Below are 16,516 nucleotides of genomic sequence, written 5' to 3'. Positions count from 1 at the left end.
GAAGAAACGGAAGGTGGTCGGCAGAGGGAGAAGAAGTAGAAGAAGTTAGGCGAGTCATAAATCCGGCGCCTTGCCACGTGGACGTCGAGATAGGGAAGAAGCTTCCGGCGATGGTACCCGGTCCAGGACGAGTCCAGGACCTGGTCCCAACCAGGTCCTGCAACCCCCAGTACTCTCGGAAATTAATCGCTCTCGCCCCTCTCGTCATGCTAGTCCGACTCGCTTATTGCCATCGCCATTACTAATGGCCTCGAAAATTCATACTCGAGTCGTTCTCAATTTCCGACACATGATCCACGTCCGGTCGATGCACTTCGACGTGTACCTAGGTGCTCTCTGCCCCTGGTACCTCGTTTCTTGGCCGACTGCATGTTTCAAGGTGTTATGAAAAAATCATTCTACAAATACAGACCGCCAGAATATTGATAAAATTTTCCTTCAAACTGCACTGAGATAAAAGTGCACTGAACCAAAGAAATACTTTCGTTAATTCGAAAAATTAATTATTCGATAAAAATAAATTGTCACAATTCTGCAGAAACGTGGGATTGGATTTATTCCAGTTTCTTCCGGTCAATGATTTGAATGAACAAAATATTTCTTTGGTTAAGTGAAATGATATTTCTCAGGGTGGGTGCACCGAATCATTTGAAACTTCAGCACGTGATTACGGAGGCCCTAAGGAAGAACGCTCGTGAAATTTCAGTCTTCGAGGAATCATTTTTTTCTTTCTTCCAGACTAGAACCAAGGACACAGAGAAATTTTTGAGAAATGAAATCTCACGAGCATCGTGTCCTTCCTTAAGGTAGGAATAATCACTGAAACTCCAAATGATTCAGTGAACCCAGGTTGGAGATAAGTTTCATAGATATTCTAATATTTTGATATATATATATATAGAATGTCCCTTTCATAATATCTTAAATAGTTCCTAGAAAGTACATCTCAGCAGTTTCCGCACCGATGCGACGCGGCCATCAGGCTGTTTTCAGGATTATATTACGGATGATTGGACGGAAGTTGGGCAGGCCAAGTTCCTGAAACTGCCAGAACTTGCGATCGTTTGTTGAAGCTCGGCGATCGGGTTAGCATACTATGCGAAATTATGGTTCTTACGTTGATGCGAGGACAATATTTAAGGGGAAATATCGGGGGAAGTTACCGTTTCGATTTTCCTCCACGTAGAGGCTCGTGCGCTGCGACCTCCTCCGTTCGGAAGTGTATCTGACTTTCGGCTCCACCCTCTGGGCAGGAACGTACGTGGGGGTGGTGAAATCGTCGGGACCTTCGTGGGTTGGAGGGCTGTTTCGTTTCCTGCAGATCGCTAGTCCGATCACCACTCCGATGCCCATCAGCATCAACCCTGCTGCACCTGAAAAAAAAAAAAAAAAGTAGACACTTAGGAATTAATTGGTGTGAAGAAAACAATTTTTCTAATCAACTCCCAGGTATGGAGGAAATACATTTGTTACCTCGAAATTTGTCATGAAAATCCGACTTTTATTTCCGCACTGAGAAAAAACAGTCCCATTAAACCGAAGAAATGTTTTATTGATTCAAAGAATAATTTGCTTGAAATGAGCTGACATAAATTGGAAGCAACGTTTCTTCGGAATTGTGACGATTTATTTCAGTTTATTTCAGTCAAGTGATTATTCTTGGAATTTACGAAACATTTTTTTGATACTGGAGGAAACTAAAAGATTTTCATCTCCTGCGAGTTGAAAATCGATGTCACTGAATGTCAGAGGAGACGCCGGTTGCGTTATAGGACGATTTTTCGAAATTCCCAGGATGGCATCCCGGAAGCAGGACAAGAGGAAACGCGGCCGATATTAAAAACTTGTAATGCACAAAGAGCTCGGCCGGACCGGGGGCAGGTTATTGCATAAACATTGCGTTACGCTCGCTACTCGAATTTCAATTATTATCGAGCGGCTCGTCCAGCTCGCCGTAAATCGATACAGACGTGGCAGCAACGATCGGCGCCCGTTGCCTCGATTTAAATGACAAAGAGGATTAATCGCTTCGCGTGCCGTCCTCTCGGTATCGAATTTACCACTTTTTTCGATCAGCCCGTTCTCGCCGGCTGAGTAACAAAATGGCGCCCCTAGGGAAATCGATCCCTCGAAGTGGCTGGACCCGATCGAAGGGATTTTCAAATCGAGTCCAGGGTCGAAGGATCCCCCAAGGGAAGCATCAGGAGGCCCTGCCATCATCCAAAAGACTAACCATAGACCGAAAGTTCGGAATCATTTTCAACCCCTTAACGAGCCGCGAGATAAATTTTCTTCGCGACCGTTTCTAGGCTTTTGTTTGATCGCTAAATAAATCCCCCGTGTAATGGCGATAATAAATCAACGAGGGAACGAGCTCGTGCCCGGTTCCTGATATTTATAGCTGGAGATGAAATCCCCGGCTCTGGGGAAATCGATCTTTAAAAGTGCTCGGACTCGATCAGACGGATTTTCAAATGGGGCACGTCCGTTCCCAGACGAGGATCAGCCGCTTACGGAAATGGGTGTATGCAAGTTCGGACGCATGGGAAAGAGAATATGGACGAAAAGCTCGATGGAAACTGGAAAGGGTGTAAACGGGGTGAAGAAAGGGTACTGGTAATTTTCGGTACATTCGTGTCCTTCCAAATTTCGCAACTTCGGGGGTTTTGGATTTCGTCTTCGGGTAAACCGTGGGAATCCGTAACGAGCGAGCTACCCTGCGAGTTCTGTAATTTCCAAAGGACTCCTGAGGAGGTAGGACGAGTAGTTCACGAAGACAGGAAACGCAGGCGCAACGACTTCAAAGGACCCTTCTTAGGGATTAGATAAGGACTCGTTACACGCTTCGAAAGTTCTCGCCTTGAGTGACTTTTGCTACTCTCGGCAGCGTCTTTGGGGTTGTCATTAATAGGAGGCTCTTTGAAGAGCACTCGAAAGACTCCAAGAAATGCACCGATGCAGTCCTGGAGCGATCGTTAGGTCGGGTTACGATTCTCTGCAAAAGGGTGAGGATGAGGATGAGGGTGAGGATGTCATCGTTGTGTTCTAAGGAAGGTTGAGATCGTTAGACCGTACAGAATCAGGACGAGATCGCGAAGAAATCATCAAGAGGTCATCATGAAATCGCTTATTATCGAATTCCGTTCTTGTTCACCATATAAGAGATCGAAGGCAATCGGTTCTCAAAGAAGGAAATCGTTTTCCCTGATTTCCGAGTGAAGAGTCCCCCGCATCAAGAGATCTTCAAGAAATCATTAAAAGATTAAAAGATCTTTAAAACATTCACCGATCAACGCCATGACGATGATCATGTTCTCCGAAGCGGCTTTGGGTATGACTTTCTTCAGGTCCTCCAGGAAGACGCCGCCGCGCTCCAACTTCCTGCCGATCGACTCGGCGACCCTGACCTTCTCCAAGAAGAAGGGCTCGCTTCTTCCACGACCATTGACCGCGTAGACGATGACCGTGTAGTCGAATCCTGGCTCCAGGTCGTGTAATTGAAAAATCGGCCTGGGGTTCCTCTCTTGGTAGATGGGAGGCGCCTCCCCCGCCGCAGCCTGGTCGCTTTGCGGCACTTGCAGGATCCCCGAGTGCACCAGAGAGCCTCGCACTTCCAACAGGAAGTGCTGAGGAAGTCCACCGTCCGATCCTGGGATACAATTCACCTCGAGAGCGCTGCTCTCGTTGTGCAGCGAACAGTCCAGGGGTGTCTGGGGTGGCTCTGGAAACAAAAGATGGGACATGAAGATGAACTCCACCGTTATCCATTCCTTATCAGGTGGACGGATAATTTGTTTATTAATTCTCCCCTACGTGTAGAGGAAAATATATGAGAAATGAAAATGAATTCGTGACGCCCTCCTCTTATCAACTAGGCCTAGACTTCCTTTTTTGACTCCTTGCTACGTCCGGAGAAAAAAGTAATACGAGAAATACAGATAAACTCGGCCCGCTCCCATCCCATGATTCGTTTTTTAATTCTTTGCTACGTCCGAAGAAGAAACGCAACAAAAACCTTTGTCGAGGATTTCGGGCGTCCGAGAAAAAGGAAATCGAGAGAGCTCGATAAACAGGGGGAAGGACCTAACGATGGCAATAAATATCGTGAGCATATAGAGCAGCATTCACGACTCCTGGCACCCGAGGGTAGTCCCGATTATGCGAGGGGACCTCACGAGGATTCAACCCCTCAGGAGGCGCGATAGCGGACAGATGTATCCCCTTGCATTTGCGATCTTCCCCGTAGACGAAACCTCACCCCGAGGAACCCTTAGAGCGGCGGCCCGTGATAGAGTTGGCACTCCTACGATAATGCTTTTTATTTCTATCACCCCCTCCGGTTATCGCGTTGCTTTACGACGAGGTCTCTGCGTATCACCCCACACATATGATCCCAGCCACCCTGAGAAAGAAACACGTCTCGTAGCAGTATCTCCACTGCTGGTCTCGATCGAGCACCCTAGACCTTAAGGTGATGTCAAAGTGACATCAAAGCGATTCGTTTATGAAACTTTTCTCCAAACTGAGGGTACCGAATCGTTTCAGGCTTTACCACGTAAATATGGAGACTCTAAAGAAAGTTCCGACACCCATGACATTTTTTCTCTAAACATTTTATAAATGTCTATAAACAAATTTTTTAAATTGAAATTTTATTGGTATGAGAGCCTTCGTTGTAGCCTCCATATTCACATTGTCAAGTTTTAAACGATTCGGTACCCCCAGTTCGGATACAAATTGCAGGAACGATTGGCCCGTCAGCTGCCACTTTCACATCCCCTTAAAAAAGGAATATAAATAATTCAGTCGATGGGAAACAATTTTCCCTGGAGGGTGAAAAATTGTATCGGCCACGTGGACGAAGACAGGGCCTCGAGAGGCTGCAGTTGATCGAATCCCACTTCGGTCCATTTCTAGGCTCCCTTCCAAGCTCGAAACTCATCCTCCCCGTCGTTCCCTCCACGTTTCTTTCCCTTTGTCTTTCCGTTTCTAGCTCGCTAAGCGCTCCGCGTGTCTCCATTTTTACCCCCCCACTGCTCCTCTCGAAACCCGCGCACAATGCGCCCGGGATAATGCGAGCAACGAAGATTTCGCATGACATCGCTACTCGAGTGCGGATATTTCCGCGCGGAGAGGACTCCTCGGGAACGTCGCTGCTGAAAGCCCCCGGTTTCCCTCCATTATCCCGTAGCGATTTCTGTCTGCGAATCGCAGACCCGCCCGGGCGAGCGATCGCTGGGGGAGTCTTGCCCCCCGCGACGTTTACTGCTCGGCCGAATTTTAAAAGGGAAACTAAACTCCTATCCACCCCCGACCACCCCCTAGGACACGGTTTCGTCGTTCAACCGAGTGCCTCCTGGCTCCTCTATTGCGTCCGCTATGTGCAACGAACGTTGCATCGGGATGTGCAGCGAATGGTGCATAGCAATGTGCAGTAAATGTCGCGCCGCGACGCGATGGAAAGGAATCATAAAGAGATCAACCACTCTGGAGAAGGTGTGGAGGCGGTAAAGACGTCGCACATGAGTTTGGAAGTTCCGAAGGGGTGCAAGGTGGAAGTCCAGTCCGAGAGGGTCTGCAGGGCGTGCTATCGCGGCATCTGAATGCAACGGGTGCGCTGCAGCAGAATTCCGGAGACCGTTCCTGTAAGGTCCTGGCCGTCACGAGGGACGTAATACGTGATCCGGGCACGAGGAGGGCGATGTGCGAAATTTAAGTAAACGCTGAACGTGCAATTTCCCCCTTATCGTGGTACTCTTCCGGCCATGTATTACACGCGTTTAATGGCGCGTAATCCTCCGAGGAGGTCGCATAACTCACCCGGGGAGATTTACAGGTAGAATTCACCTGCGGACTTGACTGGAAGGTGAATTCCTCCCTACAAGCCGAAGGAACCTCTTTATTTGCGCGCAATTTCGCCTTATCAACCCCTAGAAGAAGACCCATTAAGGCGATATGAAAGTGGGATCTGCGAGGTCAATCGTCCGTGAAACTTTTATCCGAAATGGGTGTACCAAAGTTAAAAACCAGAGTTCCGGGAGTTAAGGTGAAATCACTCAGCAGGTGAGTTAAAACGATTTCGCGAGATCTAGAGGATGATACAGCAGCGAGGGGTGGCACCCCCTCTCCCCACTTATTATTCAACGCACTAGGGGTGCATCCAGGAGGCAGTCGGTGGTTATGGGAGTAAACCGGAAGTTTAAGGGACCGTTAGGAATGTACATTTCGTTCGAGAGTAATAGTAACGCTGAGGGGGTGGCCGGGGGTGGGTTCTCCATTGTTTAATAATGAATCGCTGCAGGTCGCGGGGCGAAGGAGGGGTGAAGTTAGAGAGGACCGACCGGAGAATTTCCGTCCGATTTCGCCCACTCGAGGCTCGCCGTCTGAGCCGGAGTTGTTCCTGCGAGGAGTCGAGACGGAGATGGAGAGACCCACCCCAGGGTGTTGGAGGAAGATGCAAAACCGCGGATGCGACAGCGAGATCGGAGTTCATGGGCGCCGGAGAGAGACACAACTACCCCTGGTTCGCCAAGTTCCACCATGGGTGTACCAACATGGCAACTTGGGGCGGTGCTGGTTGTTCTGCCCGATTTAACCGAGTACACCCGCCGTAAAGTCGCATCGCGTTACGGTTACACCATCCGCGACATAACCGGATAGCCCTGTGGGGCGCGCGGAAGGTGTTTCGAAAAGTTCCCGACACATCCCCGGAACCAAGGTCTCTCCATTTGCTAGGGGGAGAAAACCATTTAAAGCCCTTCCTCCCTGAACTTTGACCGAGGGTGGTTCCTCTAGGAGCGATAGGAGTTGCGATTAATTCCCGCTACCCGACGAGACGGTCGTTCCGCAGCGGATGTGCCGGAGGCCTCCGGGATGAACACTGAGAGACTCTGAAAAATCGGAAACTTGGAATGGCGGCACTTTTTATGGAGAACTTTTGTGGTGGAAGTCTTGGCTTATGGGAGATAAATCGCGACTTGAGAAATGGGGGTGTAACGAAAAGGGATTGTTAAGGAGGAAGAGAGAGAGTGAGATCGGGGGGAAGAGCCTCATGAATGAAACAAAAACTGAAACGGGGGTGTTCGTTATTACATGAGTAGGTATGAGATAAGGAAAGGGGGAATACTAAAAGTCTCATCTCTTATCAGGTAAGACCAAGAAGAAAGCAAGACCAGAGTATTAATTCGCTTTAAACCGTTTCACTGTTCTGTAACATATGTAACTTTTTAATTCTTCATAGAAAAAAAAAAAAAGGAATTCCGTAGGAGTCATTTCCATTGCACTATTACCCCGCAATTACTCTTTCCACCCTCCTCGACGTCTCCTTCTCCTCGACTGATAAACCTGGCTTGAAGTATGAATAAAGAAAAAAAAATAAGAAACATTTCATTTCCAGGTTTCACTTCCAATATATATATTTTTTTTTTTGGCCAATAGTATTTGGAGGGGTGCGAAACTCGACTATCAGGGTCTCCACTTGTTTGCCCGATTTCCTGCGATTTCAGGAAGTGGAACTCACTTGCTGGCAGCACGTTAAAGATGCAGGGAGCACTCTGGCGACCGACGTTGTTGCTCGCCCAGCAGGCCACGGTGCCGAAGTCCGCCTCGGCACCCGGGGTGTACTCGAGGGTGCTCGTCAAGCCTCGACCCTGCGATCTCGAGTTCTGCATAGGCAGGACGTCGCCGAGGGTCCCGTTGAAGGTCCAGGAGAACCTGACCGAGTCGCTCGGCACGGCGTCGACCTCGCAGCGTAGAATCACGCTTTGGTGTCTCACCACTGATATTTCCTGCCTCTCGTGGCCCTCTCTACACCTTGGAGCATCTGCAACAAGCGCGGAGCCTCTTCAGCATCCTCCGACTCGAGATAAGACGGCGTCGCTAAACTCCGGGGAACTCGTAAAGGGGTCATCGAAATGGCGGAGATTAATAATCGAGTCGACCCTCCCTTACATTTCATGTGCACGAGCAACGGCGAGCTCTTCGTCTCTCCCACAGGATTCGCCGCCAGACAGGTGTACTCCCCAGAGTGGTCCAGGGTCAGGACTCTGAGTGTCAGGGTGTTGGACGCGATCAACGTGCCGGTCGCGACGTCGTGGTTCAGAGGGACGTCCTGGGGAAGAAGATCGGAAATTATGCATCTGGACCGACAAGGGAGGTTCCCCAACCCGGAGATTCAAAAAATGCCCAAACTTAGGGGATATTCAGACTGTCTGTAATGTTTCTTTGAATGCCGAAGAAATATTTTCTATTCTAGTTCGAAGAATAATGATTTAATTCAAACTCGAATAAATTGGGTGCAACGTTTCTTCGTAATTCTGACAATTTATTTGATTATATATCGGTCAAATAATTCTTGGAATAAACAAAATATTTCTTCGGTTCAATGAAAATTTTTTTCTCAGTATAAACACAGATTGAATGGGGATTTTGACACCAATTTTAAGGGGGGTAGTGATGTATAAACCTTGGCTATGAATTTCATTGCGTAAAAAGGGACGACTTAAATTCGCATATTAAGGTCTTTTGATAAGCGCGAGTGGGTTAGACGTTATCAGGAGACAGAGGTCGATCGAGATCACTCGAATCTCGTGACTTCCGGTGAAATTGCCTTCTCGTGTCTCGCGGACGTTATCCGCCGATTTTCCGAGATTTACCGGATGGCAATTACCGTATATCGAAGCCGAGATTGGCGAAACGTGAACCGGCTCGGCGACCGAATTAATGAAATCGTGGAGATTAGGTGTTGCATTACAAGGACCGAACCGCGCCAGGACACGCAAGGATTTCTTTTATTTCCTCTGCTCTCCTGGATTTTTATTTCTTTTTTGAGAAATCACCTTTCGTGATATCTCCGCCCTTTGCGGAAGCAGTCTTAAATCATTCAACTGACAAGGGTTGTGCCGACGAATCATGAAGAAAGCATCTGGCGCTATCCCGATGACGTGTGACCCCCCTTAAGGCCATTTCTATAGCGATGGGGAAAACAACAAATTTTCATGGGGAAATATGATTGCAGATTCCCAAAAATCCAACGATTCCCATTTTCCGCACGTGCGATAATAAACCGAGAAAAAAATGTCACTGAACCATATTGTTAATTGGCGACGTGAACCATTACGTTAATTCAAAGAATAATTGGCCGCCATTTTAAGGGCATTTTTATGCGACAGAGAGAGCAAAAAACGTTCCCGCAACTTCCATGGGGGAAAAATAAATGTAGCCCCAAAAAATCCGGCGCTTCCTATTTTCCTCGTTTATTAACCCCGACGTGTACACGGACTCATTTGGGCGCAATTCACGTCCATGATTCGCAGCGATTCCACGTGACGTGATTCGGTCGGGGACGGTCAAAGCCGAGTCCATTAAAATGTAATATTATTTCATTAAAAACCAATCAATCCCGATATATGCGGTGGCGGTATCTTCCCCGAGCGCGGTCCAATTCCACAAAGAGGGGTGAAATATTGTCGCCATCGCGGCGGCATATCCGGTGCAGTTTTCACAAGTCGGTACGGCCTCGACCTCCCGTTGCAGTTAATGCAACTCTTCGATTGCGGTAAATCTAACTTGTTGCACCGAGAATCGCGCCGACGAGCCGTCAATTTCCTGCAACGGTGCTCGCTAGTTATTCCCCTCGCGTTAAGGATCGTTCTTTACAGCCCTCCAAGGTGCATAATCGCAATTCGCGCATATAATCGATACAACTTCGCATCTGTTCCGAATAAACGACGCGGAAACGGATGGAACACAAAACAACGAGAGACGCAGCGATACCGTCTTTCTGAAAAATGTCGCCCCGAAATTTGAGCGATCAGGGGACAAACAATCCCCCGAAAAACGGGCGACAAGTACGATTACACCCGCGGATGTCCCCGACTTACGTCCGCGAGATGCCGGAAAGCTCGACCGCCCGGAAACCGCGTCAAAGTCCTGCGGAAAAACCGCGGGTCGATCCGACCAACCGCGACGACCCCGGCGCGTCCATTTCTTCGGCCATTTCCGGCTAGAGAGGCGCCTCCGAGATATCAAATGAGTCGTTGTTAATTTGCCAGAAAAATTATCCCGCCTGCCTTGATATGTGATTTTAATTCCTTAATCGCAACATCTCATGTTTCAGTAACTTTTAAAGCTCTTACTTTTCTCCGTGCTGCCCTCCAACCCCTCTCGAGACCACCCACCCCCAGGAGTGGCGGTACACCGTTTGCGTACAGAATATGTCCTATCTATTCCCTTATCCAAATTTGAGGCCCGTTAGATTTAGTCACAGCCCCAGGTCCCATTTCGTGTAATTCGGGATGCCGCATCCTGCGGACACCGGGATGTCGCTTTAGCGCCCCACGCAAGCCTCGGATGCACAGGGTGTCCATCGGAAGCACGAGCCCTCGATTTCTGCCAGAGTCCCATTTCCCGAATCCACCCCCTGGGAAATAAACCAAAAATCGGGTTTTTTTTTCTCCCCCAATCCCGACACTGGGGTATAAATTTGCAAAAATCGTGACCAGCTGCGCCGGAATTCGTAGAGTCACGAAGGGTCCTCCGTAACAGAGGGATGCAGTTTATATATGTGCATAGAAATGCGCTAGGGCTGCCGGACGGTCTATCACGTTCAGACCTTAAAGTCCATCCCCTAGGTGCCGGAATCACGAGATCGACCTGCCCGTTGACCACCCAGTGTATGTTTGTAGACGGTATATTACAGTAGTTCGGCTAGTAGAGGGTGGCCGAGCATTAGTGTTATCCCGGACGTGCTCGCATGGCGACGGGAATGCATCGGCCAGAGCTGGATGCAGATCTGAGCAAGGCAGGGCCATAATGGATCGACCTGCGTGTCCGGCACGCGCTGGATTCAACCCCTTCTTGTAAACTACCCCGCGGAGTAACGCACGTCCGAGTGCATACTCGCCCGAAATTCCAGCCGTCCTCGATAAAGAATTTTGTGGTAAAAATTCTCCGGTTACTATAAAAGCAAACGACTGAGTTTGATAATTCTCTCGATAACGGAAGGACGTAGAGGAAAGGGGTGAAACCCACCCCCAAAGTCGTTGCTGTCGCTGCACCTCGATTTTCAGATCGATGGTAATCTTCGCCGCTTGCGTTGCAATTTTTATCAACGATGGAAAAAAGTAAACTTCCTCCGTCGAGTATCGCACGTATGCCTGAATACTCGCCCAAAAATTCTAGCCATCCCCAATGAACAGTTTTATAGCCAAAATTCTGCCCCAATGACAAGACAAGCAACGAAAGTCGACACTTTTCCCGATAAACGCAGAACGAGTCGAGTCAAGGGGAGAAATCCACCCCCAAAGTTGTTGCTGTCGTTGCACCTCGATTTTCAGATCGACGGTAATCTTTACCGCTCGCGATGCGATTTTTCACAGTTTCCACCGTCGACAGGGGACAGTTTTAATGGGGAAAGTTGCGTCTTCCCTCGGTATGGACCTTTAAGGGTGCCGACACTTCCGAGTCGGGGAAAGAGCAGATAGAATTATAGAAAAGAAGCACTCCTTTCGCCGGGACGGAAAGTTCACGTCGAGAGCTCGACTTTCTTTTTGACTTCAATGAAAGGGGTGTTTCCGAGTAATAATCGTCATTTTCCCCTACGTCATATCATGGCGGCCAACTTGATAACGAAGGAGTCTTTTAGATCCGATCGAACGAAAGCACTGGTAAAAAGGGCGTCTAGAATATTCATTTTCTTTTTTTAATTTGCATAAAGTCCCCCAGTGCTCTTTTCATGACGTCCCGGATTTTCGATGCACTTTGACCGTCCCCTAGGGGCATCCCGATTGCAGCCCTTTGAAGGGGTTATCCATTAAACCTGGAACTCGGATAATCTTTCGGGCACTCAATTTTTTTCTTCCCCCCTGGAGAGTCGAAAACTTGGAATTCGCGAATTTCAATGGCGGGATGTTCGAGAGTGAACGGATACAGCGATTATGCGAAAGTGCATTATATCGCGAAGGTAAACGCCACCTCTAGCTGCGAACTTAATATTCCCTCGCGCTACCTTGCCTCATCCTTCCAACCTTCCACCTCGAAGCCTAACCTCGCGGAAACGCACCGCACTCGCGGCCGCTATTATCCGGAGCTCCCGATTACGCGGGCATACATATTTATGCGGAAACTCGTTACGCCTCCTCCTAGCCAGTCTCGGCGTTTATTCCAACCTTTAAATCCGAGTCCAAGAGGCCGCCCGCTGGTTTTCCTATTTTTCGAGCAGGAATCTCCACCTCGCGATTTCGACGCGCCGTCACGGTCGACGTATCCGTTATTTCGAGTTCAACCAAGGATAATTCCCTTCTACTCGAGTGAACCAATCAGGAAAGCCATCGTTTTTTGTTCCCTTGACGTTTTTTTAGACGTAGAGGGGAAGCGTGACGGGAATGGCTCGGCCTTTACGAGGTCGTAGTCTATGCCGCGGTAATGCTCATCTTCTGTTACAAATGGTATAAGGTGTCTCCTCTCGAACGGGATTGGCCGGATTTCCTGGAGTTACGAGGTGGCACTTTATCGACATCTCCATTTCCCTCGCGTATCTTTAACGGCACGACAACGATTCATACGCGTTTCCAGGTCCTTCGGTTAAATCGCGGCTTTAAAGAGGTGCAGGCAAAGGGCGAATGAGTGGATGTGAAAAAACGTCCCGCGACAAAAATGGCCGACTGAATAAGTCCGTGACGCAATATCGCGGAAACGCATTTTCCGCCAAAATGCCAATCGGGAAATGTAGCCATTCGTTACTCGGCATGAAGTGTACCATCGTTATAAGCACTTTGCAGCCAACAATGTACGGCTCCCGTAAACATTCGAATATCCGGTTGTGAAGAGTGCATTGGTACAATAACGGCCCCAATATGGCGAGGGGCACATCACAGCTTTATCGTGCATTTCGCTGGCGGCCTTTCTCACGATATAACGTGAAATTTGATTTTTTGCGTATTTTACGAGCCCCTACTGCGCATTCGCAGTTATATCATGGAGATATATACGCGGGAATGGGTTATCAAAAAGGATTCCCTCTCCGCTGCCTGATCAACCCTGCAAAATTCGATATCGTCGCCGACGGTTTCGCACTTTCACTATCGATATCACCTGAAAACGTCATCGATCCATCCGATGTAAATGCAAATTCAATACGGACAAGCATGAAATTAGGAAATCGTCATTGTTCAAGTGAACACGACGTGGTTCGAAGTTTTCGAAAATTTTCCGCCGAAATTGGCGGATGTCGAATGACGGATTGGCCAATCAATGACGAGTGACGTGACACGAGAGAGATGCATAGGGATGACCCAAATTGAAAACATCGATCGAACGCTGTCGCGACATCGGCTCTGCTCCCTGAAGAGCTCCTCGAAGTGTGCTCCTTCCTGCTTCGTACACTTGACTTTCGATGACATCGAGTTCATGATTTAGCTCACGTTTATATCTCTTTTAATTTGCCTCCGTTTCCCTTAATTTCAATTATCTCGGTTTTTATCCAACTATCAGAATTACAACATTTTCATTTCTACATCGCATTCGAGGCAACGCCTCGCAGTACTCGCGCAATGTTGCACCTCAACCTCGTCAGTGCACCTCGCTCTTCGTTCGATTATCAGAATTCTAAATATCGCCTCAACCTTTCCAGGGTCTTCTCATTTTTATTTAGTTATCATCATTCGGAAATAACTGTTCCATTCGAGCATTGACTTAATCCCGCCATTCCCGACATCGACCACTGCACTTGCAACGCCTCGCGGTACTCGTGCAATGTCGTTGCACCTCGAGCTCCTCCATTCCAGGGCCAACTACGACCCCGAATGCCCCTTCGGATTCAAGCGCGAACCTCGACTTCCATTCAGGGACATTCCACGACTTTCCCGGTCTCCTCGCGATTCTACGAGCGCCGTAAACCGCGCGCATCTCGTTCCCTCGACGACGCGTTTACGCGGTCCTCCTCGCCTAAGAGGACCAACCTCTTTAAGCGAATATTAAATATGCACCTCGAGATGGGTACCCTGGACCACTCCACCTCTAGAGCTCTACTGACTCGGCTGGTGAAACCGATCTCACCGGAGCTGCGACGCGTGCATCGGGGACCTTAACATTGCCACTCTACAAGGTAAGGTGCAAGAGCAACTATTAATGAAGCATTATTTATTAAACTCTTTTATTAACCCTAATTATATTGATATTTATGAATATATATGATGATGATATTTATTAATAGTTAATTGTATTATCACCGATTAGAACCCGCTCGTACCCGTTCCTACGTTTTTCTACGTCCTTGTCCTGCTTTTCTCGCACCTGCTCTCACTGAACAGCTCGACGTGGAAGGTACATCCCTTCAAATTGGTCAATCGAACGAGGGGTTGCGATTTTTTTCAGGGGAGATACAGGCGTTTGAAGCGATTTTCGAGAGGGTCCATGACGCTTTCAGCCCGTTTTCGGGTTGCTCTGTCCCAGGTGAATTTTTTTCCCACCTGCGATCTCTTCAGCCCGACGAGGAAGGTTCATCCCTTCAAATTGATGCTTGTCGCGAGGGGCTACAATTTTTTTTAAGGGGAGTTTCAAGCGATTTTCGAGGGGATCCATGGCGCTTTCAGCCCGTTTTCGGGCTGCCCTGTACCCGATGAATTTTTTTCCCACCTGCAATCACTTCGGCCCGACGGGGAGGCTCTTCCCTTCAAATTGGTCTATCGAACCCGCTCGTACTCGCTTTATACACTAGGAAGCCATTCATGACCGCCAGTGTACGCATACGAGGGTGGGAGGGGTCAGATCCGCGATCGCGCGGATCTTCCGCGGAAGTACTTTCGCTTCAATTTCAATTTCCCGTCTGGAGGTCGTAACTCACTCGGAGCAGCCGGCAAGGTCTCGGAAGACTCCTCATCGAAACCGTCGATTTTACCGGGAAACTTTGGGCGATCGATCTCCTCGGGATCGATCGGAAGCTCCTGGACCGCGACTCGCTCCTTCGGGATGCTGCAGAGCCCCCTAACCGGAGCCATGGGGAATGTCCTTTCGCGAACGGCCAGTGATCTTTTCCGATTCCCAACGGTTACCTCTTCCTGGAGCTTTGTCCTCGTCTGAAACGATGGTCTTTTTCCCACGGAAGCGAGGAGCTTGCGAGGTTTGCGAGCGGTGCTCCAGGAGACGCTTCACGTCGAAGATGATCAATCGCCCGGTGGACCCGTGATTGGAACGGGTCCAGAATATTTTTCCTGGGCGATATCGATCCCTAAACGGCTGGAACGTCGACGGTTGAAGGTTGAAAGTTGAATTAATGCCATCGGCATATTTTTCCCGGAGCTTCCCTCGGAGGGAAAACTCCCTCTTCTCTGGCGAGGACGACCCGAAGTGTAAGATCCTCGTTGCGGGATATTCTCCAGAAGTTACGTTTCTCCTGACATATCCGTCGTAACCAGATTGTAAAATCCAATATTTAGCAAAACGTCTGGTCGTTTTATAAAATCCGGCCAGACGGTAAAATTCTTCGTTCACTTTTCTTTACTTTTACAATGTGGATACAATTTATCGACAAGCTCTTCCGCCTCTAACTTTGTATCCGTCGTTAGTCCTTGTAAGGAATGACGGAATTTCCAGAGAGTCTTCGAGGATCTTCCGGGGCCAGGGCTTGCAGGGAGGGAGGGGGTTTCCACTTCTGTGGATAATAAATATGTATGTCGCCGAGGAGCATTAGCGGGAAGTAACTCTTCTCTTAAGGGATGCAAAAACTTGGGCGACGCGAAACCGCGAGACCTACGCGGAAAAGTATTGCGGCCCCTCCGTCCGTCCGCTTTCCGTCTCGGAAGGGTTGCGTGCCAAGACCTACACCTCGGGGCGAAACTTCCCCCGAGGTGCTCGGCGAAAGTGCATGCTGATTTCTCCAGGAAAAAATATTCCCCATTATAAACGCTCCTCTGATAAAGGGCTGTCCCGATTCACCCAAGAGACTGATTAAAGAGGCGAGATTATCGGCCGGGGTTGAAAATTCAAACGTTGAGGCGGTAGTTTGTTCTAATCTCAGAGAAGGGTGATAAAAAGAATCTTCGAGATAATAAACACCCCTTCAGTTGTATTTACCGGAATTATTTTCAAAAAAGAATTAGAACAAGCCGACAAACCGCGCGATTGAGAATTTATTCGCTCTGGCGATAATTCCTGATTATCCAAGAATAGTGGAGGTTAACTTGGCACGATGCAGGAAAATCTTCGAGATAATAAACGTCCCTCGGACGGAAAAATATCCCTGATTTACCTGCAGGGCTGATTAAAAGGAATTTTCAGTCGCGGTTAAAAACCCTGACTTTCGGGCGACAAAACTTCGAAATAATAAACGCTTCTCGAGTAAGATACGTCCGATGTACCTTGAGGTCTCGTTAAAGCAAATTTTCGATAATATTAAATACTCAGAATTCCGGGGGATAATTCGTCATCATTCCCCGCAAATAAGGGTCGCCTGGAAATGCATGCACTTCGATACGGCCTTAATGAAGAGTCCTCGAGGGGTGGAAGACGGCGGACAAAA

General features: G+C 48.5%; 1 protein-coding gene across 1 annotated transcript in view; it reads right to left on the bottom strand.

Annotated features, from left to right (window-relative positions):
- The window catches only part of LOC105697345 (neural cell adhesion molecule 2), an 81,373-nt gene that overhangs the window by 2,215 nt on the left and 62,642 nt on the right, over positions 1–16,516 (bottom strand). The window contains exons 8-11 of the mRNA XM_012420591.1: positions 7,951–8,110; positions 7,520–7,822; positions 3,287–3,721; positions 1,164–1,373 (exon numbers count right to left, since the gene is read on the bottom strand). Of these exons, the coding sequence (XP_012276014.1) occupies positions 1,164–1,373; positions 3,287–3,721; positions 7,520–7,822; positions 7,951–8,110 (1,108 nt within the window). The remainder of the gene's footprint in view (positions 1–1,163; positions 1,374–3,286; positions 3,722–7,519; positions 7,823–7,950; positions 8,111–16,516) is intronic.

This window comes from Orussus abietinus, unplaced genomic scaffold, assembly GCF_000612105.2.
Source record: "Orussus abietinus isolate OABI.00-Male unplaced genomic scaffold, Oabi_2.0 scaffold110, whole genome shotgun sequence".
In the NCBI taxonomy this organism is placed as follows: domain Eukaryota; kingdom Metazoa; phylum Arthropoda; class Insecta; order Hymenoptera; family Orussidae; genus Orussus; species Orussus abietinus.
Note: the sequence above shows the minus strand (reverse complement) of the source record. Positions and strands in the feature narration are given on the sequence as shown.